At 55.4% G+C, this 25,692-nt stretch overlaps 1 protein-coding gene and 1 pseudogene across 1 annotated transcript in view; both read right to left on the bottom strand.

Annotated features, from left to right (window-relative positions):
- Positions 1-25,692, bottom strand: part of LOC126935712 (cobalamin trafficking protein CblD-like) — a 233,615-nt pseudogene that overhangs the window by 29,842 nt on the left and 178,081 nt on the right.
- Positions 3,599-25,692, bottom strand: part of ABTB2 (ankyrin repeat and BTB domain containing 2) — a 211,537-nt gene continuing 189,443 nt past the window's right edge. The window contains exons 5-17 of the mRNA XM_050758767.1: positions 23,976-24,141; positions 20,970-21,059; positions 20,329-20,430; positions 18,331-18,427; positions 17,756-17,891; positions 15,671-15,900; positions 13,674-13,852; positions 12,875-12,980; positions 12,535-12,637; positions 11,931-12,021; positions 7,240-7,308; positions 6,802-6,915; positions 3,599-5,125 (exon numbers count right to left, since the gene is read on the bottom strand). Of these exons, the coding sequence (XP_050614724.1) occupies positions 4,928-5,125; positions 6,802-6,915; positions 7,240-7,308; positions 11,931-12,021; positions 12,535-12,637; positions 12,875-12,980; positions 13,674-13,852; positions 15,671-15,900; positions 17,756-17,891; positions 18,331-18,427; positions 20,329-20,430; positions 20,970-21,059; positions 23,976-24,141 (1,681 nt within the window). The 3' untranslated portion in view covers positions 3,599-4,927. The remainder of the gene's footprint in view (positions 5,126-6,801; positions 6,916-7,239; positions 7,309-11,930; positions 12,022-12,534; positions 12,638-12,874; positions 12,981-13,673; positions 13,853-15,670; positions 15,901-17,755; positions 17,892-18,330; positions 18,428-20,328; positions 20,431-20,969; positions 21,060-23,975; positions 24,142-25,692) is intronic.

Raw genomic sequence — 25,692 nt, 5'->3', positions numbered from 1 at the left:
CAGGCATATCATCCTACAGGTAAGGAAGCTTTTGTTTAGTGTCTCTACCCCCAAAGTCTCCCCAGCTGGCTCTGCTTTGGGTGCAAAGTGAGAGGGCTCTGGAGGCAGACTGCTCTGCCCTGACCCTCACCGTGGCCTTGGGCAGGTTACTTGATCCTACCTGCCCTTCAGGTCCACTTCTGCAAAGTGTGAGTGGTAGGAATAGCACCCCTGTCATGGGGTTGTGGTGAGGAGTGGGTGAGGTAGAATGGAAAGCATTTAGAACAGTGCCTGGCACAGAGCAAGGGCCTGCTCAATCTCTCTGGGTTCTGGGCACTCATCAGATCTAACTAGAGGAGCTGTTCAAGTTCAGTTACATGCCAACTCTGAGAATACTCAATAAGGACTGGCTGTGGTGGTGTTTTAAAAACAGACAGGGTCTTGTTCTGTTGCCCAAGCTGGAGTGCGGTGGCTCAGTCATAGCTCATTGCAGCCTTGAACTCGGGCTGAAGGCATTCTCCCACCTCAGCCTTCCAAGCTGAGGGAAGGTGCTCACCACCACACCTGCCTAATTTTTGAAATTATCTAGAGATGGAGTCTCAATATGTTGCCCAGGTTGGTCTGGAACTCTGGCCTCAAGTGATCTGCTAGGGCCTCCCAGAGTATTGGGATTAGAGGCATGAGCCACCACCAAAACCACAACCTAAGCTAGAAAAGGCGTCTCACTTGGGCAGCAGAGAGCATGCATTTTGCAGTCAGACTTGTCTGGCTGAGTGTAATATCTCTGTATCCTTGGACAAGGCCTCTTTATTTGCAAAGTGTGTGTTCCTAAACACACGCCTGGGTCTTTGCATTTTGTGGTCATGATCTTGGGTTCTCCTTCAAACCTGAAAAGGCATGCTCCCTCACACTTCACCATCTGGCCCCCAGACAGAGTGACATCTGTAAAGCTTGGCTGTCTTAGGAAATGTCACTTGCGAAATGAATTCAGATAGGCCAGCCATGAATGCTGTCACCAGAAGGGGAAGAGGCTGAAGAAGCCTGAACAAAGAATGTCACTGAATGGTCGCCCCCCATGCCCCCTCGCCAGGCGGAGCTGATGCCGGCCTGCTTCAGTGCTTCCACTGCTCATCTGGCCCGGCAGTCCCAGAGGACTCCAGAGTGACCAGGAGACGGGACACAAAGGGGGCCGCTGAGGCTGGGAGGTGGGGGAGGGGCAGAAATAAGTGACCGTCACCTTGGAAAAATGTAGACTCATTATCTGAGGCCCACCCGCAGCCATTCTGCAGGCCTAGAGGAGGGGGTGGGGTTGGAAGCCCCTTGGGCTTGAATAGACAATTTCAGGGGATTGTCCCTGAAGGGGCATGCCCTTGATTCTGCAAACAATTGGTTCGAGTTAAACCTCATCTGGATCCTGCAAACGGGACAGGAAAGGCAGCCTGAAAGGGAGAGGCTGGGGCTTCCTGCTCGGGCTGGTCTGTTGAGGAGAAAGCTCTAGCCACCTCGCATCTGGCATGGGGACTGATGTGGAAAAGGATAACTGGCCTTCCAGGCGGAGAGCAGAAAGGAAAGGAAAGCTTCAGGAGAAGATTTGAATGCAGGAAAGAAACCAGACAGCCTCAAAAAAGACAATCTCAGTGTTATCCCTGTCGGTGCAGGAGCAGACTGGTGCCCGCCACCTCTGCAGAGGCGCTTTCTTTGGAGACGGCCAAGGCGCCAGCTTATGATTGCCTGTGGACCTGCTGAAGCGGAGTGAAATCCCTGTGGATGCAACCCATGCGCTCAGCACCTGGGTACTCAAGGGCTCCAGTGAGAAGGTAACTCCCCCGAGCCCGCCTGTGGCTGCTCATAGCAGGCGGAGTAGGCAGGCAGTGAGCAGTGGCCCCGAATTAGGAGGTCCAGCTGCCCAGGTAAGTGATCATTTCCGTTTGGGTCCTAGCCCCTTGGAAGCATGTCTGATTTTTTTTTTTTTTGGTAATTATTTTAATTTTTAATGTTTATTCAAAAATGTATTCCTGCTACCCACAGGCTCCAAGGGACCCGCTCCCTCTCTCCCACCTCCACTTTCTCTCAACCCCCCACTCACCCTCTCAGGAGAGGAAAGGGCTGATCCCTCGTCTGGAGCCAGAATGCAACTAGATCTTGCTTTCTAGACTGGGTACTGACCGAGGCATGTCCTGCAGGGATGGGGCAACTTGTGGGGACGCTGGACACAGACCTGTGAAGGGTAGCCACTTTGTATGACAAGTGCTGGGGAGAGGCGGCCTGCTCTACCACCTTCTTGGCCACAGCATAGAAAGATGGTGTGGGGGCCGGGCGCGGTGGCTCAAGCCTGTAATCCCAGCACTTTGGGAGGCCGAGACGGGCGGATCATGAGGTCAGGAGATCGAGACCATCCTGGCTAGCGTGGTGAAACCCCGCCTCTACTAAAAAAAATACAAAAAACTAGCCGGGCGTGGTGGCAGGCGCCTGTAGTCCCAGCTACTTGGGAGGCTGAGGCGGGAGAATGGCATAAACCCGGGAGGCGGAGCTTGCAGTGAGCTGAGATCCGGCCACTGCACTCCAGCCTGGGCAACAGAGCGAGACTCTGTCTCAAAAAAAAAAAAAAAGAAAGATGGTGTGGGGGAGTGCGCCCCCTCCCAGTGGCCCCCAGAGGGCACCATGGGTCTGTGCGACCCCAGGGCCCCAGGCTGGGCCTCGAGCTTCCTGCGCAGCCCCTGCTGGAATTGGGCCTTCCCCGGGACTGGGATCTTTATGTCATTCCCCTAACTCCTGAGTCATGGCCAGTCACTGGCCCACAGCCACTTTGCTTCAGGTTCCCAGTGACCTTAGGAATTTCTATACCTGCCTCTGCAGGCAGGCGACTTTTTTTTGAGAGAGTCTTGCTTTGTTGTCCAGGCTGAGGTGCAGGAGTGATCATAGCTCATTGCAGCCTTGAACTCCTGGGCTCTGTGATCCTCCCACCTCAGCCTCCTGAGCAGCTGGGAATACAGATGTGCACCACTATGCCCAGCTAATTGGCAGGGAATGTTTTAAAAACTTGTATTTGTGCCTGAACTTTGCACCTAAAACTACAGCCATGGCCCCAGAACACTGTTGGGTCTGAGTCGGCGCCTCACCATCTCCCTCCATTACCTCTGCTAGTGGCCTTGTGGTGGCACAGCCAGCTTAGCACTCACCCAGGGACAGGTCCCTCAAATCAGGCCAGGTCGGGCCTGGGTGAAGGAGGCCCTACCGCCACTTTGCTGGGCTCTGCCATTTGGGGATGTGCCAGGGTTTGCAAACACCTCTGAAGACATCCCCCAAAATAGCTCCCACATAAAGGGCTGTGGAGGGAGTGGGAGTGGAGATAAGGAAAGCCTGGTGGTGTCATATTCCTCAGTCATTTGGTGCCTGTCCAGCTCAGTGGCACATACGTGCTTAAATATGAGCGAGGGCCGGTGAGGCATGGAGAGAGGCGAGTGCTGGGTGGCCACAGCAATGGCTTTGGTAGGGTCTTGGCTCTGAGAGGCAGGAGACCTGAGTAAGAGAGTCAGCTCTGGGATCTCTCCCTGGTCCTAAGGGCTCCTCCCCAGTTCTGAACTCTGAGTAACCCTCTTCCAGAGCAGTGAGGCCAAGGTCATTGTTAATGAGTATTTATTGTTAATAAAACCATAGTACATTTACAGTAGGTGACAACATTATTGTACAGTTAAAGTATCATACAATATTACAGCAATAAAATAATGCCTATTTCTTTGTACATCCAGCCAAGCAGCTAGTCAAAATATTTTCCAGGATTGCAAGCCCTTGGGGGCTGTTCAGGGTGACCTGAGTGACACCTCCTGAATTGCCCAGGGCTTTTGGTGAATAAATAGTTTCTAAGGTGCCTCCAGACAGGCCGTGCCTGATGCTGCCCCAGTGTCTGGTCCATAAATACGACAGGTGTCAGGGGAACCTGGAGCCTGCAGAATTCGAGGGCAAGGCCGGGAGGGGACACAACAGAAAGGCCTCTTCTCTTGGCCCTTATTTTCCATCAATGACCCGTCCTTTATCTCCAAGAGCCACAGTTCCCAGTGGGAAGTGTTTGCCCAGCTCTCAATCCTCCATTAAAGGAGCGGAGACTTGACCAGGGGGCTCTGCTTCCTGGCCCCACAAAGGCAACCTAGTTTAGGCCTGAGGTTCCAGAATCCACCCATTTACTTTGACCCCTAAAACCACAGCAAAACAAGAGCTGAGGCCATTCCTACACAGTACCCCATCCCCTACCCCTCCATGCCAGACTTAGCGCAGAAACCATCAGCTGAGGAAATGCCCTCTGCTGCTAACTGAGCAAGCCGATAGTCCTGATGGGAGGTACTCTGGAAGCCCAGGCACCAAAGACAATGGGGGGACTCTGGGTGGCAGCAGTCATGGTGACGGGGGGGTCAGGCCACTGGATGCCCACATCAAGCCTGTCAAACCTTTGAGGAAAAAGTTCAGGGATTTGGGCAGCCTTTGCTATGTGACATTTAGGAAGAAAAATACCAGCTTTTGAATTACTATAGACGATCGGGGGCCTAGGCAGTATGCATTCTATACATTCATAAGGATTCCCGCACCCCCAAGAGCCCCAGTTGGGATGGTCTGAATTTACTGAGGCCCTAGGAGGGCCTGGGCAGAGGTGGATCAGGACCAGCTGCTGACCTGCAGGAGGGGAGAGCGACACGCAGGGGGAGTGCATGGCTGCCCTTGAGGGGCAGACTGGGATGGGGAGGAGGGCCACCAGTTGGCTACATCTCTCCTTTGCCTATCAAACAGCTCTAGAGCAGGGATGAGGGTGCGCTGTCTGGTGACAGGTGGGGCATCTGGGGAAGGAGGAGGAAACAGCCCCGTGACCCTGGCTCCAAGAGGGCCTACAACCATAGCCTGACCTGGTGGGCCCTGGCATCTCCACAGGCCCTGGCGCTGGCAGCCTCCGCCCCCCGCCTCACACCCGGGAGGTGATGTAGACAGAGTGCACGCGCTCCGCCAGGGTGTTCTGCAGGTCCTGCAGCGGATCCAGGCCCTGCACTTTGCTGCTGCGGCCGTAGATGAGCTGCCGGAAGGCGTCCTGCTCCAGCAGGGCCTTCATGTGCTTGAGAAAGAAGCCCTCACAGAACAGGGCCAGTTCTGGGGCATTGTGGATCTGTAGGGCAGAGAGAGGAGGGGTGAAGCTCATGTCCTTAGTACAGCCCCACTCACCCTCACCCCCAAATACTGCCTACCCATGGCCACGGCCCTGCTTAAGCCCCACCCTGGCCAGGGGAGGCATTCCCTGTCCCTGCATCCTGAGGCCACCTCTGCTATATCTGAACTGTTCCAGCCCCCGTCATTTTCCTGCCTGTGTCATACTGTCATGCTGCCCTGTTAAGTGGCAGTCATCCCTGTTGGATTGGAAGTTCCCTTCCTAAGGGCAAGAACAGGGACTGTCCACCACTGGGTGTCCAGGGCTCAGCACCAGGCCTGGCATGTGAGTGTGCACATGGTAAATGCTGGATAAGGATGTCACTCAACAAATATCAAGGGGCCGCTCTGGGTTTTCAGTTCAGAGGTCAAGGTCTCTGCAGTGCTGCAGATGTCCTATTTTGGGGGAGACAGAATCTGAGGAACCAAAGACAAGGTAACTGCAGACGGTGCTAGAGACTGTGAAGGAGGTAAAGCCAACGTGACCGGATGGTGTGTGAGAGGCCAGGGGAGGCCTGGGGACACCAGCTGATGAAGATGAAGGGCGGGAAAGAGCTTTACAGGAAAAGGGAAGCGTCACAAAAGCCCTGGGGTCTGGGCACGCTGAGAAGGAAGCATGGTGGAGTGAAGGGAGATGTGGGCAGGACCTTGGGGGCCTTGGAAGGCATGATAAGGGCTGGCTATTATTTAGCCTGCAGCAGGTGGAAAACCTTTGGTGGGATTAAGTATGGGAGTAACACAGTCTTTGTACTTTCTTGGGGGGCGGGGGGAGTGTGTTGAGACAAAGTCTCACTCTGTCACCCAGGCTGGAGTGCAGTGGCATGATCACAGCTCACTACAGTCTCAACCTCCTGGGCTCAAGTGGTCCTCCTGCCTCAGCCTCCTGAGCAACTGGGACCACAGGTACACGCCAGGACACTCAGCTAGTTTGTAGAGGCAGGGTCTTGCCATGTTTCACAGGCTGGTCTAAACTCCTGGTCCTCCTGGCTCATCCTCCCGAAGTACTGGGATTACAGGTGTGAGCCACTGTGCCTGGCCATGGTTTTTGAACTTTTAAAAGAACCTTGTGGATTGCAAGGCTAAGGCCAGAAAGTAGGGAGGCTGGGCCAATGCCATTGTCCAAGAGAATGATGGTGGTGGCTTAGGGCAAGGTGAGGGCAGTAGAGATGAAGGGAAGTGGAGAAACTGCTGGTGTGTTTCAGAGGTACATGGCTTGCATTTGGGGTGGGATTTTACAAATCAAATATGATTCCTAAGTTTTGAGTCTGAGCAACTGAGCAGTGACCATGTCGCTTGTTGAGATGGGGCAGCTGGGGAGGCACAGGTAGGGGAGAAAAGTAAATACCTATGGCTTTGATTTGACTCAGAGGCTCAGCAGCTTACCCAGGTGGCAGAGCTGGAATGTGAACCAGGATGCACCTGGCTCAGAAGCTCCCCTCCCAAGCTACCATGTGGCCGGTGGGCAGCAGGGCCCCCAGGCTACAGAGAGTTGCCTACCCTCCCTCAGCCTCTACTCTGCCCTCGAGCAGCCTGGCCACCCGCATCTCCTAGCTCATCCCCAGTGTGGCCACACGGCCGAGGCCCCCGTGGAGCAGAGCATGTGGTGGGAGGTGGCCAGCAGGCATCCTTGGCCCTCACCTTGGCATATTTGTAGGTGTTCACGGCGCTCTCCACGCTGAGGGTCTGGGAGCATAGGATCTCGCAGTGCCTCTGCAGGGCATCCAGCTGGAACAGGCTGGCAGCTGACAGCAGCTGGTAGGGAGGCAGAGCAGGTCTTGGGGACCCATGGCCAGACCAGTAGCCCAGACAGCATGGAACAGAAAGCTCCTGAGTGCCATGTGCCCTGCTGCCTCCGCCCTCAGGCCCCACTACCTTCCGATCCGCCTGGACCTAACCATCCCCGCTGGGGCACGCACTGAGGCTGGGCTCAGCGGTGTGCACAGTTCCTGTTTCTGGGAATCACTCTTCCAGTGAGATGGAGAGGAAGAGGCACCTTACCTCTGTGCAGGGGGTAAATGGGAGACCGAGCAGCCGGGGACCCTGGCGCAGGCCCCCTCCTCCTCTCCCGAGTCTCACCTCCAGGATGTCAGCGGTGGGGATCTCCATGGATTCTGTTCCTCCGTAGTACAGATACTGCATCATCATCTGTGGTGGGAAGAGGCCCGGGTGAATGCCACGTGGACCTGAGGCATGAAAGTCCTTGCCGGCCCCACAGGGTACTGCTCCAGCTGCCACCTCCAGGGGCCTGTCCCTCTGCAGAGCCCCAGCTCTGTCTCTCCCTCCCTCTCCTGCTCAGGCTGCGACTTGTGTTTTCCCGGGAACGCCACCTCTAGAAGCCACCTCCAAGACACTCTCTCCTGAGTCCCTGCCTGGATGACAAGCTCCCTCCGCGGAATGTTTCCCTACAATCCTCATAAGAACACCGTGAGCCCAGGAGGGAAGTTCCTATCCGCAGTTGGGGAAACTGAGGCCCAGGGAAGGAAGATGACTTGGCTCAAGTCCCTCAGCTCCCCGATGCCTGCAGCAGGACTCGCGGCATGCCTGGCCCCACGTGACTCATTGCTGGTGTGATCTAGATTCTACACAGGGAGTAGCAGTGGGGGCGTCTCTGAAGGGATGTTGGAGGACGCTGTCTCCTGTATTCCCCTGTCTGTACAAGGACTCCAATGTAGAGGTGAGAGTCCATCCGGACTCTGTCTCAGGTGTGCTCCCTCAAAAAGAAAGCGCAGAGCCCAGGCCCATAGGCCCGGAGCTCCCCTCGACAGGTTGAGCCCCGCCTTGGGCTCCCAGATGAGGTGGTCCAGGACTAGGAACTATTTAGTTCTGCTGAGGTTTCAGTTACAAACGCAGCCATCACGCTGGAGCCTAGTGAGGTTCCCAGTTGGAAAAAGAAAAACAATTCTTTCTGGCTGGCTGAAGAAACGGCCCCAGCAAGGAGCTGGCAAGTGTGTAAGTAAACACGGCTCCAGCCGGCATAGTCGGGCTCTGTCAAGACCGGCCGTGAGGCTGCAGAGGCACCAGAGGGTCTAGGAGAAGGCCCAACTGCAGGGAGAGAAGTCGGGAGATGGGCCTGCCAGCCTCGTTCAGGCATCAGGAGACGTTGGCCAAGGCCCACCCTGGAGATGTCAGCCTCTCCCCACCTCTAGAGGTCTGGGAAGCTCCCACGGCCTTGTGCAGCCCCTGCTGGAGCCTGGATGGCGAGCTCATGATTGCATAGTAAGTATCCGTCTGCTCCCTCCAGACAGTGTGTGCCTTGGGCAAGCCATGCCCGCGTCCCTCTGCCCTCCCCATGCAGGGCACTGAATGAGTGCTCAGCAAGGTGTGGCACCAGCAGGAGCAGTGCCTGGAATGCCCCTCATACAGGGTTGGAGTTGGGGGACCAGGCAGGCAGGTCAGATCTTCCTTCTGGGATTCTTTGCTAAGGGATGGCCTCGGGGCAGCCCCTGGGGCCAGGCCTACCAGCCACCTTTGGCTGCAGCTCCCTTCCTGGCCTGGAAGGCCACCTCCTGCTGCATTTTAGGATTCGGTTTTGGCAAGGCCCAGTCTTGGGATCTGTGGCACATGGATCTCCCTGAGGCCACTTGAATGCATATGAGGCCACAGAAGTCAGATCAGAATGGCTCACCTGGAGCCTTGCTGTGGGAGCTGGGCAGCCAGCAGGCAGACGTGGGTGAATTTTGCACAGCCTGGCAGTCCCTAGCAGGATACAGGTCATGTGCCTCCTGGAGCCAGGCAGCCTGTGGGGCTAGACAGGCTGCTTGAGGAAAGGCCCCAGACAGGACCAGCTGTAGAAGGGCAGCAGGGTTTCCTTCTGTCCTAAGTGGGCCACCTGGAAGCTGAGACTGCAGAAACCATGTTGGAAGGGCAGGGTTCGGGCCCTCTGGGCTATATGCTCAGTAACTTTTTTGTTTTGTTTTGTTTTGAGACGGAGTTTCGCTCTTGTTGCCCAGGATGGAGTGCAGTGGCACAATCTTGGCTCACCGCAACCTCCACCTCCAGGGTTCGAGTGATCTTCCTGCCTCAGCCTCCTGAGTAGCTGGGATTAATTTTGTATTTTTAGTAGAGACAGGGTTTCTCCACGTTGGTCAGGCTGGTCTCAAACTCCTGACCTCAGGTGGTCCGCCCACCTCGGCCTCCCAGAGTGCTGGGATTACAGGCGTGAGCTACTGTGCCCAGCTGTCAGTAACTTTTACATTGATTACATGTTGAAATAATATTTTGGCTATACTGTAAGTTCAAAAATACTAAAGTCAATTTCACCTGCTCTTTTTTATGTGACTAGTAGTAAATTTTAAATTACAATGTATGCCTCACACTCTATCTGACAGTACTGCCTAGAAGTCCTTGGGCCTCTGTTTCCTCCTCCAGAAAACAAAATAATGATCCACACATCCCCACCCCACCCCGCCAACATGAGAGCCAATGAGATATTTGGGGGCTGCTGGAAAACTTTCAGGCTTTGTTAGGGAACCCTGACCCCAGATTAATGGCTCCAGCCTGACCCCTCCAGGGAAGCCCCGGAAAGCCAGAGCTGAGGTCTGGAAGCCCCATCTGAAATGATGCCCCGGATATGGCGAAGTTCTGTACCCAGGGGACCCACGGGGCCAGTGCCCTGGGCCTGGTTAGAACAGTCGGCCAGAACTTGGCAAGAGGCCCAGGGGAAGGCACATGTGTGCTGTGGAGCTGAAGCCTGTCCCCTGTTTGCCCTCCCAGCAACCCCGGGAGGTGCCAAGGGGCTGCTGAGCCTGTTCTGCGACAGATGCCCTCCCTTGGCCTGGTGGGTGAGCACAGGCGACCAAGCCTGCACACATCCCCTTATAGGCCGTGGTCACCCGTGGCCACATGTGTGCCCCCCAGTCTCCAGCGATTCCTGCAGTCCCTCTAGGACCTGCCTCCTGCCTGATCTGAGCATGACTCCACCTCCCGCTCCACTCACCTGGACATGTTCCTAAAGCTGCCCATTCTCCAGTGAGTTGGATTAAGGGGTGGGAAAAGAGGGAAGGGGAGATGCCACCACTCTGTGGCCTATGCCAGAATCCTGGGCCTCCCCTCCTCCCACATCCGTCAGTTACCAAGTTCCAAGTCCCATCCGCTCTTCCCTGGTCCATTTCCCTCCATCCCCCCAGCCACTGCCAAGCCAGGTCACCACTGTCACTCAGTTGGATTCCTCAGCAGCCCCTAACGGGTCCTCTGGAGGCGGCCATGCCCCCTTCCATCCATTCTTACTGCTGCAAATGCAAACTTGGCCATCTGGCACATCCTGGGTTTGAATTCTGGCTCCATCACTTCCCAGCTATGTGATCTTGAGCAAGTTACTCAACTTCTCCATGCCTCTGACTCCTCCTCTATCAAGAGGCGATAACATACCTACCTCCCTGGATCTGTGCTGTGGAGGCTTCAATGGAAACCAAGCAAAGCACTTAGAACCCTGCCTGCCTAAGTGTTAGTGATGGTGAGCTCATCCTACTGCTTAAAACCTTGAGGGCAGCGTCTCTGTCCTGTTTGCTGTGGTATTCACCCCAAAATGTCTAAATGCTACATAAGCATGGGGATAAGTGACTAGAGAGGGCATGAGAAAGAAAAAGCCATTTTAGGCCAGGTGTGGTGGCTCACGCCTGTAATCCCAGCACTTTGGGAGGCCGATGCGGGTGGATCACAAGGTCAGGAGTTCGAGACCAGCCTGACCAAGATGGTGAAACCCTGTCTCTACTAAAAATACAAAAATTAGCCAGGCGCGGTGGCAGGTGCCTGTAAATCCCAGCTACTCATGAGGCTGAGGCAAGAGAATCACTTGAACCCGGGCAGCAGAGGTTGCATTGAGCTGAGATTGTGCCATTGCGCTCCAGCCTAGGCGACAGAGTGAGACTGTCAAAAAAAAAAAAAGCCATTTTAGAGGTGGCCCCATGTGCTTCTGTGAGACTCTTTGGGGTTTGCAATCTCTCCTGTTATATCACAAACCACTCCTGTGCAGGGCAAGGCCCTAGACCCACCCGCCAGCTGCCTCCTGGCCTCAGTCCCAGCCCATAAGGGTGAGCTCTTCCAGCCCTGAGCCCACCACACGGCCTGGAGACCTGCAGTTGCTACTTTCTAGAAAGCTCCTCTCAGTGGGGTTCAGCTGAGATCCCAGCCAGGTCTCTTCCTCTGGACCTTGTCTGCCCTGACTGGAGTTTCTAGTACGTAGCCTTGTATGTTTTACAAAGCTTAGAGCCTGAAAGACCTGACTTTGATCTTCTACAATCAGGATGTGCGCCTCACAGCCACATGCTTGACCACTGTGACTGGGGTTCCATGCTTGGGAGAAGTGACAGCCTCCATAGCCTCCAGCAGCACTGCTCAAACTGTACTGAGCACATGGCCACCTGGGGCTCTTGTGAAGATGCAGGAGGGCTGGGGCGGGGCCTGGGGCTCTGCATTTCCAACAAGGTCTCAGTAATGCCCATTGGTTGGGGGCCCACCCTGATAACAAGGACTCACTCCACGGCTGTGTGGCCTGTATCTGTCCTTGCACGTCTGTCTGCAGGCTGCCCAGACCACCTGTCTAGCGGTGAGAGCTCAGTACCCATGCAACAGGCTCTGAAGCTGCAGCCCCACAATGGGATGGCTGCCTCTGCACAGGGAAAGACCTGGATGCTCTACTGATTCAACAAAATACAGAAGGCACTGGGAATAGAGTGGACAATGTCAGCCTACGCACAGCTGCCCACAAAGGTGAGCTCCTGGGGGAGGGTCATCCCTCCGAGAAGAGGGCGGCACCAAGACCCACACACCTGAAAAATATGGTACTTCATGTCGCTGATCTCAATGGTCTTGCTGCTGTCCCCATCCTGTTCTGATTTATTGGTCATTAGTGTCTTGAACCTGGAGTAAAGGAGACAAAGCAAGGCAGATTTTGAACCTTTTACTCCACCACTGTGTGGCGATGGCACCATTTGTCACCTGACTGGCTACCATGAGACGGAGCATTTTAAAAATTACTGCTGTGCTCCTAAAATAATTTTCAGCAAGTGCCATTTTACACAATCTTAGGAAGACATCTGGGCTGAGCCCGATTCTGTTCTCACCACCCACCATACAAGCGACCTGACTCCTGTGGCCAGAATGCTGGCTCTTCATTCCAGAATATGTTTGCTAATAATCAAAGCAATAACTCGGCCAGAAAGAACACCACCTCAGAGCCCCCTTCCCCGCTGCCCCGGGTCCACCCTGCCTTGCCCCGCTGTGGGGCGAGTGGGGCTCTGCTGCCACGTGACCGCAGTCTGAGGGGCACAGGCTGTAGGGTACAGCCCCAGCGAGTCACCCTCTGTCACCTCGAATCTGAAACAAGGTGCTTCTGTGCCATGGGCTGGGAGTTTGTTATCTGAGGCTGCCTACCTGTTAGAAGCTGTCACCAGCAGGACTTTATGTGCATAAAACAGCTTTCCTTCCACTAGGAAGGTCACATCCGACATCTCCTTATTGTTCAAAAAGTGTGGATCTGTGGAAAGCGGGGAGACAGAGGGATATGGCCGAGGAGTCCCCTGCTGGGGGTTGCTTGTGTGTGCTGTGAGGTGCGTGTCTGGGGTTGGGGGTGGGACATAGGGGTGAGGAACAGAGAAACTGAGGCTGGAACCTTGACACTTGGAAATGGAAAGACAACAAAGTGGGGAGGGGGCAGGAAAGGGAAGAGGGGGAGGGCGTGTGGCAATGCGGGGCGCGGGGGGCGGGCGTTCACCTAGCCTGGCTGGCAGGGTCTTCCGGACCTCTGGGATGCTGGGGATGGGGCTGCTGCCATAGCAGTGGGTGAAGATGGCAGCCAGTTGCTGGATGACGGAGTCGTTCTGTGGGGAGGGGAGAGAGGGCCTGTGAGCTGCCTGCTGTGGCTGGCTGTTCACAGATGTAGATATATTAGGCTAATTTCAAAAGTCCAGGCCAGGATTAGTGCAGCCGCTGTCTTTTGTTCCTGCTAGATGTGGCTTGGCAAGAGATGCCTGTTCCTTCATCAGTGATTCCCCAAATGGCTTTTTTGGCCAGGTTCCAACCCAGACACATCCATGGCCTCTGCCCTCTACAGCCAGGCAGTGCAGGTCTAACCCTGGGTGCTGTGTGTGTGAGAGGGTGTGTGTGTGTGTGTGTGTGTTGGGGTGGGGGAGTCCCTGGGTGCTGGGGGTGAGCATATGTGTGTGTGTGTGTGTGTGTGTGTGTGTGTGTGTGTTGGGTGGGGGGGGTCCTGGGTGCTGGGGACAGGCGTGTGGGCGTGTGTGTGTGTGTTGGGTGGGGGGGTCCCTGGGTGCTGGGGACAGGCGTGTGGGCGTGTGTTGGGTCGGGGGGAGGTCCCTGGGTGCTGGGGACAGGCGTGTGGGTGTGTGTTGGGTGGGGGGGGGTCCCTGGGTGCTGGGGGCAGGCGTGTGGGCGTGTGTGTGTTGGGTGGGGAGGTCCCTGAGTCTGTCCACGTCTGCCTGTGTGTCCATCTGTGTGTCCCATGGTCTGAGTCTGGGCCGTGGGCTTGGGAACCAGCCACTGGCCACACTCACTTTGCTGGTCTTGAGGATGTCAAACATGAGCTGCAAGCCCTCGGTCACCAGCTCCTCGTTGTACTCCTCCTCTTTGATGGAGCTGAAGTCCCGCAGGAGGCTCTGCACCACCGAGTACCGCGACTGCGAGAAGGAGGTCCTCAGAGACTCGATCCAGATGTGCAGCTTCCAGGGGACTCCTGGCCCAGGCAGGGAAGGGCAGGCAGTCACGCACCACAGCTGAGCGCCCCCGGCACAGACCACAGCCTTTTCTGGGCAGACTCTCCCAGGATGCCCCTGCTGTCTGCAGAGCACCCCGCCCACCCCCTCCCGCCTGCCCCCTTCCTGTGTGCTGAGTGGCCCTCTCAGGATGGCCATGGAAGGAAAGCTTTAATTCATTCTAATAGGGCTTGCTGGCAGGTCAGAGTGGAGTTTCAGGTTCTCATGAGACAAGGTGGAGGAGTGGCTTCGGCCCAAATGCAGGGAACTCAAGCTCTGAAAGTTGATGGCCCAGCCTGGGGATTTTGAAGCGTGGGCCCAGCACCCATAGTAGCCTTGTTGCTTATTGTGCTCAAAAATGACTTGCTAGAGAGGTCTCATAGTTGTGGAGGGGTGGCCAGGAGGGCTTGGATGGCCAGAGAATATGCCAGGCACTCCAGGACACACAGGCCTCCTTGCCTGCACGGAACCTCAAAATGAACCTGGTCCTATCACGAGGCGCTCTCCCAGCACACAGATCACTGGAATGTCGCTGCACATCCCCGGGCACATAATGACTGTTTTACCAGGTCCCCAGCGTGTGTCAGCGGGGCCATAACTTAAAATTGCTGTGGGAAGTTCGTGACATAAAAAACTAGTCATGGCCGGGCGCGGTGGCTCAAGCCTGTAATCCCAGCACTTTGGGAGGCCGAGACGGGCGGATCACGAGGTCAGGAGATCGAGACCATCCTGGCTAACACGGTGAAACCCCGTCTCTACTAAAAAATACAAAAAACTAGCCGGGCGCGGTGGCAGGCGCCTGTAGTCCCAACTACTCGGGAGGCTGAGGCAGGAGAATGGCGTGAACCTGGGAGGCGGAGCTTGCAGTGAGCTGAGATCCCGCCACTGCACTCCAGCCTGGGCGACAGAGCGAGACTCTGTCTCAAAAAAAAAAAAAAAAAAAAAAAAAACAAACAAACTAGTCATGTCCCTGGTGATTAGAGAGATAGCTTCTTACCCCAGCCTCACTGTGGATTAAAGAACTGATGGCATTCCCCAGCGACACATGGACAGCAGTCTGGTGGTGGTGGTACTACCCTTGGGTTACTGACTGCAGGTGGGGGTGACGTCTCCGTTTCCCAGTGAAGAACACTGAGGCTGACTCACTGCTGTCTTGGCCCAGCCCTGGGGGGTTGTGGCCCTGTGATGACAGTGACAGTGCTATCATCCACCAAGTGCTCACAGTGGCCACTGTGCCTTGTACTTTAGATGATGTCATTCTTAGATAAGGATCATTAGCACCAAACTCACAGAGGCAGCAGTTGAGGCTTGGAGAGAGGACGTGGTGTGCAGCTAACACAGGACCTGACCTAAGTTTGTCTGACTAGCCTCCCTGGAGGACACCAAAAGTCCACAGACTCGCAGACCCAAGGAGTGCAAGGTCAACCAAGTGACAGGATTGCCGTCTCACAGCATGGAGTCCCGGGGCTGCAGAGGCTCCCAGCGCTCCACATCCCTGGGCTGTGACTGGGGAAGGGGCAGCGAAGCTCCAGCCAGGCAGGGTGGAGGACCCAAGGGCAGAGGGCTGGGCCATGACCCCAAGACATGGCACTGTTGAGCACTGTCTGAGACCCAGGGCCCCTCCTGACCTGGCTGTGTAGCTGGGGGGTCCCAGCCTCCACCCTGTCTGTGCTCAGCTGCCCTGGGGCTTGTCTGTCCCTGCGGGCCCTGGCCCTCTCAGGCCTGAAGAGCACCTGGGAGTGACCGTGTGTGTCCATATGCATGCATGGACATGCGTGTGCACGCCCGCGAGGCCTCACCCAGCGCCCTCAGCTCCATGGTGATGTCCACATAGCCGTGCTCGGCGCTGTAGTACATGGCCTCCTGCAGGGCCTTGGTGCGGGTCCGGCTCAGCCGCACAGGCCCCTCGCTGCCGCTGCCCTGGCTCGACGCGTCGCTCTCCTCCACACCCTCGGCCAGGATCTCCTCCAGGGACAGCACGTCCGCTTTAGCCTGCTGCGGCTGCGTCAGGAGCTTCCTCAGGACGTTCCTGCGGGCCCAGGGATGAATGAAGGTGAGGGCTGAGGTCCCATAGGCAGTGCCCACCTGAGCTGTCCTCCAGTACCCCCCTGCCCCGATGGGCTGCTCTAGGGCATCTGAGGGCTCAGAGTTTCATGGTCTTCCTCCTCTAGGTAGGCCAGGGGTCCCAGCGTCACCGATCCCCATTCATCTCCGAGAGGCAGGGCAGGGTGCAGGGGAACCCACCCTTCTACCATCCCGGTATTGCCGAGAAGTCATAGGCTTCGGGGCTGAGCGAGCTCTGCCATCCTGGCTGTGTGAACTTAGCCAGGTCACTCTACCTCTCTGAGCCCTGACTGCTTTGGTATCTGTATTACAGGCTGTCATTATATCACACTTTCCTGGGGCTCATGTGAGGCTGATGTAAAGGGTTTAAATGCAGAGCCTGAAACACGGCAGGTCTGTCTAGATAGCAGCTGACTATGCACGTGAAAGTGTCTAAAACACAGGAAGAGCCCGGTAAGTACTCATTTGGTCCCTTCATGTTGATAAGGATGAAGTGGAGATGGATGTCACGTAGAATTTGTTCATATTTACGAATGAAGACACAGAATATTAGACCCCACGGAGGACGCTTCCCCCTGCTGCTGCTTTTCGCCTCATGAGAGCCTACACACATCATCGTCACAGGCGATGGATCTGTCTTGCTCAAGGCCACTCCGGGTGGGGGTACAGACCCAGGACTTCTGGTTCCAAGACCCAGGCTCATTCTGTCGTGTCCTGTGGCCTGGGGCTCTGGGATGGATGCAGTATGGGTGGGGCTGCAAGGTTCCCGGGGGCTGATCTCTCCACGGCCACCCCGCAGACCCTCCTCATATCTGCCAAGCTCATGGCCTGGAGGTGCCCTTCCAAGGACCCAAGGTCCCTGCCAAGGGCTCCTGGACTTGCTAGCTCAGGCAGTTTACAGAGCACCTTGTTTGGGCCGGGCACTGGCACGTGAAGGTGAACTAGCCACGGTGCCTGTCCCAAGAGTCCTGTGCTCAGAGTGACAGGCGGATGAGCAGGCAGGCAGTCTCCACACAGTGTGAAGAGGCCTCTATGGGGGATACAGGCACTGGGCGGGGTGGAGTGGCCTAGAGGTGGCGATGTGGAAGATGGTGCCTGGAGGGTGAGGGCGGCTGAGGTGGGTGAACGTGGGGGTGGGCTGGAGACAGCTGGAGAAAAAAGCATTCTAGGGCAGGGGACCCCAGCCAGAGCATGAGCCTGGTGACAAGAATGGTGTCGGGGAACTGGAAGTAAGTGTCCTGCCTGCCAGCCCTGCTTTTCCGGGCCCTGTTTCTGCCCTGTAATAACCCCTTGTCTGGTCTCCCTCTTGCCCCTCCATGCTGCCCCTGACTTCAGCCTGCTGCTGTCCCGCCACACCCTTGGGCAGGCCTGGTCCCCACAAAGCAAGCTCTACCATCTGCACCTGGGGTAGGGTGCAATTTTGCACCAGGAGCCTCTGCACAGCTCAGCCATGTGCTGTTTGGACGCCCAAGGCCGCTTGGGCACTGGAGGACCACCAGCAGGCATGGGAAGCCACGTGGTCCTGAGTGGGCTCTGGCAGCTGCAGAGTGGCCTCTCACTGGGAAACGGGACGGTCTGCCCTTGGCGTCGGGAGGCCCAGGCTTCAGTCCCAGGTCTGCCAGGAACCAGCTGTGGGTCCTCCCCCGTCTCCAGCCCCTGTGCTAAACTCCCCCATGTTTCTGGTTTATGAGCACACAGGCCCCCTGTTTTGGGAAAGGTCTCTGGGCCTAGCTCTTCTGCTCCCATCGGGGAAACTGAGGCTCCTGTGAGCTTATTTCAGTGCCCTCATGTCACACAGGGTGGGAATCCCGGGCAGGTACCTGTGGCCGTGGGCAGCTGAGTGGCTGAAGCAGTTCATGTCCTCATGGAGGGAGGAACCCATGCCGTGGGCCTCGAGCATGCTGAGGAGGGGATCAGCGCCTCGGCTCAGCAACAAACTGACCAGCTCGTAGTTCCCTGAAAGAGAAGGCGGGCAGCACGGAGGACACTGAGATGGTGGCCGCCAGGGCAGCTGAGGCGAAAGGGAAGGGAGAGCGGGATTCTCGCAGCTCTGAGTGCTGGAATAAATCAGTAAACCCCACGCTTATCTGCATTTGGCAGATGAAGTGGAGGGAGAGGAAGAAGGCTGGCTGTGCCCTGCCCCTGTGCCCCCTCCCTGGGTCTCCAGAGGGAAGGGCCTCCCTGCCCTGCTGGGTCCTGCCAGATGCTGAGCCCAACAGAAACTGATGGGTAGGGCCAGGGGAAGCCCCCCAGTGGCCCAGAGAAGGGGTTTTAAGGCCCCCACACAGGGTCTGTGTGTGCTACAGAGACCCCTGCAGGTCCAGCTACACGCCTGGCCAGGCTGGAGGGCACTACAGGGAAGGGTAGACAGAGCCTCCGGGTAGCAGGTGCCTACCTGCCGCAGAGGCCAGCTGCAGGGGCGTCTCCGCGTAGCTGTCCTCACCGCCGTTCACTGCCGAGCCCTCCACATGGGCACCAGCGTCCAGCAGCAACTGCCAGGGGCACAGAGGAGGAGGGCACTGCTCAGCATGGCAGGGAGCACCTGGGAAGGGCCAGGGTGCTTTGCGAACAGGGCCTTTACTTCTCTCCAGGCATGTGACCAAGATGCGGTTCACCCCAGCAGCTGAGGAACTGGAACTTTAGAACTCCAGGTTATCCTCAGGGCTAAGTTTCTAGAATCTTCAACTCCATTATTGTGGCCCAGGACCAAGCCCCTAAGCTGTGAGGACCTCTGAGCTTTTTCTGTCTTTCAAATGTTTTCCTGTGAACTGACTGCAGCCATCTTTCCGAGAATGCATGTGGATGAACAGCACAGAAAATGCTGCCCCCAATCTATGGGGTAAACTGTGGCTCTGGGTGGCAGCACATGCTGGAGTCAGAAGGAGCAGGGTGTCAGTGCTGGCCACTGGCCAATGAGTAACCCCAGGCAGGTACTTCCATTCCCGGAGCCTCAGTCTTCCTCATCCACAGAATGGGAAGAGAGGCCTGCTTCCCTTAGGCTTCTCGTTGGAGAGGCACAGCAGGTACCCCAGGACGGCAGGTGGTGGGGCTGGAGCAGGAAGTTCCAGTCTAGGACAGCAGAGGGCCTCTCCCCATGCTAGCAAGGGCGGGCTTTGACAGGGGACAGATGGGGCAGAGTTAACAGACACCAGGCAGTTCCAGATGAGCCGGTCCTGGCTCTGCCTTGGGGCAGAAGTAGGGTCTGCGTTACTCCAACTGGTGACTTTCAGCTCCCGTTCCACCTTCCCTGACCAGCTGCTCTGGAGGGAGCAATCTTCCAGCCCTCCCGGGCTCCTAAAGACCAAACCTTCCTCCAAGCATGCATGGCAGCCTAGGGTAGCCCAACTGCCCTTTGCCTGGAGACCAGGAGTGGAGTTCGAGCTGACCTCTCTGGACTGTGTGGCATGGGGGACAGCCATCACTGGAGACACAGCAGTCAGAAATCAGTCATGGCCCAACTCCCTGCACCAGTGCCAAGGCAGTGGAGGTGGGGGCCTGCTCACTGGGGCAAAACTAGGCACGGGTTCAGGCAGGCTCAGGGCACAGCCCCGTGGACCCAGTCTGAACTGAGCTTGGGATTTTGCTCTGGTCCATATAAGGCAAAGGCGGCAGGATGTGGTGGCCACTGGGTAATGGCCACTCCCGGAGTCCTTGCTATAGGCTAGGGCCATGAATCAGCCAGACACAATCCCTGCCCTCAGAGGCCTTGCAACCTAGTGGGGAGCGAGGGTGTCACGCCAACTCCCTGGAAGGGGTGCCATGAAACCCTGCGTGTGCCAGCGATCTGAGGACCTGGGAGTAAGTGCATGTGGCTGGAGCTCCCGCTGGCATGGGGAGCTGCTCTGCCCACAGCTTCTGCTTCTAGAACCACCACCTCTCCCCACGCCAGCACAGCTACCTGGGCCGAGGTGGGCAACCTGTGGCTTGGCTCGACAGATGAGCCGTGCCAATCTGAATCCTAAGGAAGTAGGGAGGGGACAGAATTGCACAGACCCCATGATATAGAGCTGGCCCTGTGGTGGAATTCACAAGGGAGGAGAAAAGGGAAGGGTCAGAAAGGTGTCTGGAGGCGAGAAAGCTGAGTGGGGCTGGGACAGCCCCCAGTGTGCCCAACACGAGAGAGAGAGATATGCCGGAAGGGCATGACAGGACCCTAATGCTGCCTGGACCTGGGTCTTGTTTCCTAAAATTACACATGTCCTTGCACTAATCCCTTTCCTTGAGGCAACTCGGGTGGGCCACTGCCCTATTGATCAGGTGAGCTGGCCTTAAGCAGTGCCTTTGGGATCTCTCATTCAGGGCACCTGCCCACTCAGCTGAGGCTGGGGCCGTGCTTGGGGCCCAGCTCACCTGGTAAGCTGGGGGGCATGGTGTTCACCTGGCAGGAGCTCACCTGGACCACAGAGATGTGTCCATGCAGCACAGCAAATGTCAGTGAGGTCCAGTGCCGGCTGTCGGGGTGGATGGAAGGATGCCTGGGAGAGTTGCTTGGAACCTGGAAAATACCACAAATCATCTGTGTTTTCTGGGCACCCGAGTGAAGGGAGTACCCTGCAGGGATGGTGAACAGGAGTTAACAAGTGCTTTCAACATTCGATTGGTAATGTTTGCCTGTAGCACAAAGTGGACAATGCTCAAAAAGAGAGGATAGGTGTTTAACTAGCAATGTCCGCCCTGGGCAAAAGAGGGCAGATTGGGAGTGCTTTATGCTTCAGAGGGAGGCAGAGCTAGAAGTATTTGGGGATGGAAGGAATGGCTGGAGATTAGGCTGGTAAAAGGAGAAAGATACGATGAAAACAGAATCACAGCCCATCTCTCCACTCAACTCCCGCCTCAGTCCACTTCCTCTCAGACAGAAAGCCCAAATCTTGAGGAGACTTCCCTGTGCTAATGGTGGCCTCTGTGCATCTTGTCTTTCCAGTCTTGCACATCTACTCAATTGCCCAAAACATCACGCCCAGCATGTTTGCTGGAGACTTCAGAGTGATCCTTGCTGGCCTAGGACCTGGGTGCAGCTCTGTGGGGCTTCCTCACCTGGATGTCCAAGTTTGCCCCGGCATCAATCAACATCTGGACCATCGCTTCGTCCCCAGCAGCGCAGGCATACATTAGCGGCGTCATACCCTGAGCAAATCAAATGCACATGCTGAACTGTTTGCAAACAGAACACAACACCACATACCCACAGGCCTCTGCCCCAGAAACCACAGATCAGGCCCCCTGCCACCCCAGCCGAGCATCCTGTGCTCCCCCAGGCTTTGTGCTTCCTTTGGGCTGCTGGGCATAGGGCATGGGGAAGGTGAGTGGGGGCATTGCCAGGAGCACTGCAGGACACTGGAGCGGGGCCCAGCACAGGCTGTGCAGCCAGGCTCAGTGCCAAGGCCTCCTCTACCATGAGGAGCTGTAAACTTTGTACAAGTCATTTGCCCTCTCTGTGCCTCAGTTTCTTCATCTGTAAATGGGGAACCAGAGCAGTATCTTATCTCCCTCAAAGGGTTGTTGTAGAGTGTGGATTAATATGTATAAAGTGCTTAGTTCAGAATGAGCTCACCTTGATTAAGAGCTACCTAATTAAAATACCAACAACACAAAAACACTCTCACGGCTACTATGCCATACAGCCTCACCCAGGCCCTGTGCGTGGAGATCACCATGCTAGTGATTAGCATGCAGCATCTCCCTCCACCATCGTAATATTCCCATTCTCCCCATTTTACAACTGAGGAGCGGAGAAGGGGAATTAACTGCCCAAAGTCACACAACTAGCAAGAGGTTGAACTCGGGGCAGGACCCAGGCCTCCATAAGCTGTGAAGCCCGAGTTTGCGCCGTCTCACGAGATGGTAAAGGAGGCATTTGACTTCAATGTCTTCTGCTACTGAGCAGTTCAGAGCGTTCCTGCAAGCTGAGTCCTACTGTTTCCCTGGGTTAGGTGGGCAGTTGGCGGGGCCGCCTCCCTGGCTGGGAATCCTCTGTGACTGGCAACAGCAAAGGCAGTGCAAACTGTTTATTCCACGGCTGGATCCCAGCAAGTGTTTGCCTGGTGCCCCGTGATGTTATTTATTAGAATATTTGTGTGTAGACAAGATCTCCTTACCTCATAAATCCTTGCCTAGTGGCCAGAGATAAAGCAATGGCCTGAGATTAATCATGGGGTGAGAGGGCTGTTTACCCACAGATTGTTCTATAAATACTAAGGTTTAGGGAACAAACAGGATTGAGCACTTAGACAAAGGCCAACACCACAGAATAAAAATCTGGCTTTGTTTCATCTCCCTGTGGACAGACTTGACTTACTTTTTTTTCTCCACACATCTGTACACAATTTGGAGTTTAAACCAAATGATGGGCTCTGCGAGGAGACACTGCTTTTTCCCTTGTCCCTGTCCCCACACACTCCAGACATATAAAGAGGCCAAATAAAACCAGGCTGGCCTGCAGATTTCAGGCATCGTCATCGTATTGACAGTAATACGACTACAATAATCATCGTATTGGCAATAAAACCGGAATGAACATTTGCTGAGTGCTGACTATGTGCTGGATGCAGACGTCCCCCTAACCCTATGTGGCAGGTGCTATCATCCCCCACCTTAGAGGGGAGGAAACTGAAGCACCTTGGGGAGGCAGAGTAACTTGTTCAAGATGCTATAGCTCTCACAGTCACTAAATCCTAGGTCAGTCTGAAGCTAAAGTCCACGGCTTCCACACTGTGCTGTTGAAGAAGGAAGACTCCACCGGGACAAAAGCTCCCACAAGGCCCTGGAGCCTGTGTGGACGGAGAGGCTCCCACGAGATCCCACAGCAGCCTGTCACCTGCCACTGCCCTCCGGAAGCCCAGCGCTGGGCCTGTGGTCCTTCCCCAACCCCCGGCCCGGGTCCACACCCTGACTGCCCCACCCCACGCTCCTTATGTCCCTTTCCCTGGAATCCCTTCCCGACTCCTCTCTGCTCCATCCCCATGCTGCCCTCCCCCAGGCTGGGCTCAACCGCCTCCAGCAGGAAGCTTCCCCTGGCAGCCCGTCCCATCTGTCAGAATCCACCCTGGCCTCACGGTCTGCCCAGAGTTTCATCACACACTGCACTGTGCCGTCACCTCATCTGAGAACGCTGCCTTAACTCGCCACTGTCATCTAACTCCCCACGCTCTGTGTGGCCTTCCAGACCCCACACTGCCCTTCCGCACACGGTAAGTGCTCTCAGTACAGTGTCAAATAAACACACAGGATATTCCATAGTGGTTGAGGGACTGGGTCTGGCTGCTCAGATTCTCCACCCAGCTCTGCTCCTTACTAGTGGTATGACCTTAGGTAAAGCAACCTCTCTGTCCGTCAATTTCCTCATCTATACAATGGGGAAAATAATATGCTCCATCACCATCACAGGGCTGCTGTCAAGATGAAATGAGTTAATCTACGTGAAGCACTTAGAACAATGCCTCGAACATAGCAAATGCTATATAAATGTTAGCTGTTCACAGCAAAAGTAAAAAAACAGATGCGAAACTCAAAGCCTATGTAAAACTACATCACCTCCAACATTTCCTACCCATTTTCATGCTTCATTTTAGTCCTCAGCACTTTAAATGAACATCCTCTACATTTTACATGTCTGTGTTTCTTATTATCTGTCTCCCCCACTAAAATGGTGGCTCCATGAGGACAGGGGTTTCTATGCCCCCAGCAAGTAGTCAGCCCACAATAGGCCATACTACAGGGTTAGCGACCGTGTCCCTAGCTGGAGATGAAGCTCACTCTCCTGAACTCATTCCTAGCCTTGCACCACCTGAAACAGTGGCCAGCTGTCCAGCCAGGGAAGTGGAAGCCACATGACAAAGTTTTTCCAAGGGGTACTAGAAGTCTCCAAGCTGACACTCCATGTGACCAGGCAGGGGGCAGGCAGGGTTCGGGGAGGTAGCCCGCCTCTTCGAAGCACAGAGCTGAGCAAGTCTCAGGGTTAAGACAGAGGGCCGCCAAGGCTGGGAGCTGAGAATTCCCAACTCTGGTCCTCGCGCCTGTCTTAGTGGAGCTCTCAGGACGTACCTGGTCATCCATGGTGTTAACCCCATCTGGCCCCAAGGCCTCAATGGCTTGGTTGATGAGGTCCGTCCTCCCACAGTTGAGCATGCGGAAACCCAGGTCCTGGTTGAATTTTTCAGTAGCTGCTCGGGCGTCCAGCCTCCGGAAGGAGCTGAAACAGTGTTCAGGTCTGCCCAGAAGAGACCCAAAGGTGCACGTGACTGTATGTAGACAGCAACTTTCAATGATGTGACACAGATGCGTGGGGCTTACATGTAGAGTGAGGATGAGGATGGGTGGGGAGAAGGGCCAGGGAGTTATGATCAGATCAGCAATTACTGTCCCCATCGTGTTCTGTGACATGAAGGGCACACATTTCTGCTTTTCTATAAGTATATTAAAAAATTGCTTGGGGGCCAGGTGCAGTGGCTCACACCTGTAATACCAGCACTTTGGGAGGCCAAGGCAGGTGAATCACTTGAGGTCAGTCAGGAGTTTAAGACTAGCCTAGTCAACGTGATGAAACCCCATCTCTACTCAAAATACAAAAATTAGCCAGGCATGGTAGCATGTGCCTGTAATCCCAGCTAATCAGGAGGCTGAGGGAGGAGAATCAATTGAACCCAGGAGGCGGAGGTTGCAGTGAGCCAAGATTGTGCCATTGCACTCCAGCCTGGGCAACAGAGCAAGACTCCATCTCAATCAATCAATCGATCAATAAGTAAGTAAGTGTTCTGAGCCCTCATTGCTTCAACTGGCAGAAAACAAAGACTCATGTAAAACAATCTGTTATGGGGCTGCCCCGAGCAGGAAGCAGCTCCCACCCAGAGTCGTGCCATAGCACTTGGTTGTATACTGTTTGCGTCGAGCAGGCTGCACTCAGCCTGTAAATGGTCACCCTGGCCAGGTTCTAGTGTTTAGCTCTGTGTTCTCTCTCTTTAAGACTTCCTGGTGAGGCCCAGAAGTACCAAAGAGATGGCAGAGAGTGGCATAGACTCCCATTTGCAAACAATGCAACCTACATGGAAAGTCACAGATAATGCCTGTGTTATAGGGGTCACATCACGGACGTCCATTTGGCAGCTTTGGCCTGGAGCCTTGGTTGGGCCAAAATGTAGAAAGTTCATGTCCTAGAATGGGGTTTGGGCCTTCTGCATGAAGACAGAGGCCTGGGTTTGGACAGAGGGTTAAAAAAAGATATAAGGCCAGGTGCGGTGGCTCATGCCTGTAATCCCAGCACTTTGGGAGGCGGAGGTCGGTGGATCACCTGGGGTCAGGAGTTTGAGACCAGCCTGACCAACATGGTAAAACCCCATCTCTACTAAAAATACAAAATTACCCAGACGTGATGGTGCATGCCTGTAAGCCCAGCTATTTGGGAGGCTGAGGCAGGAGAATCGCTTGAACCCGGGAGGCAGAGGTTGCAGTGAGCTGAGATCGCGCCATTGCACTCCAGCCTGGGCAACAGAGCGAAACTCTGTCTCAAAAAAATATATATATATATTTTTTAAAATTTTAAAATAAAGGCCGGGCGCGGTGGCTCAAGCCTGTAATCCCAGCACTTTGGGAGGCCGAGACAGGAGAATCACGAGGTCAGGAGATCGAGACCATCCTGGCTAACACGGTGAAACCCCGTCTCTACTAAAAAAATACAAAAAAAAAACTAGCCGGGCGAGGTGGCGGGCGCCTGTAGTTCCAGCTACTCGGGAGGCTGAGGCAGGAGAATGGCGTAAACCCGGGA

Source organism: Macaca thibetana, chromosome 14, assembly GCF_024542745.1.
Source record: "Macaca thibetana thibetana isolate TM-01 chromosome 14, ASM2454274v1, whole genome shotgun sequence".
Lineage (NCBI taxonomy): Eukaryota > Metazoa > Chordata > Mammalia > Primates > Cercopithecidae > Macaca > Macaca thibetana.
The sequence above is the reverse complement of the archived record's forward strand: the minus strand, read 5'-3'. Positions and strand labels throughout refer to the sequence as shown.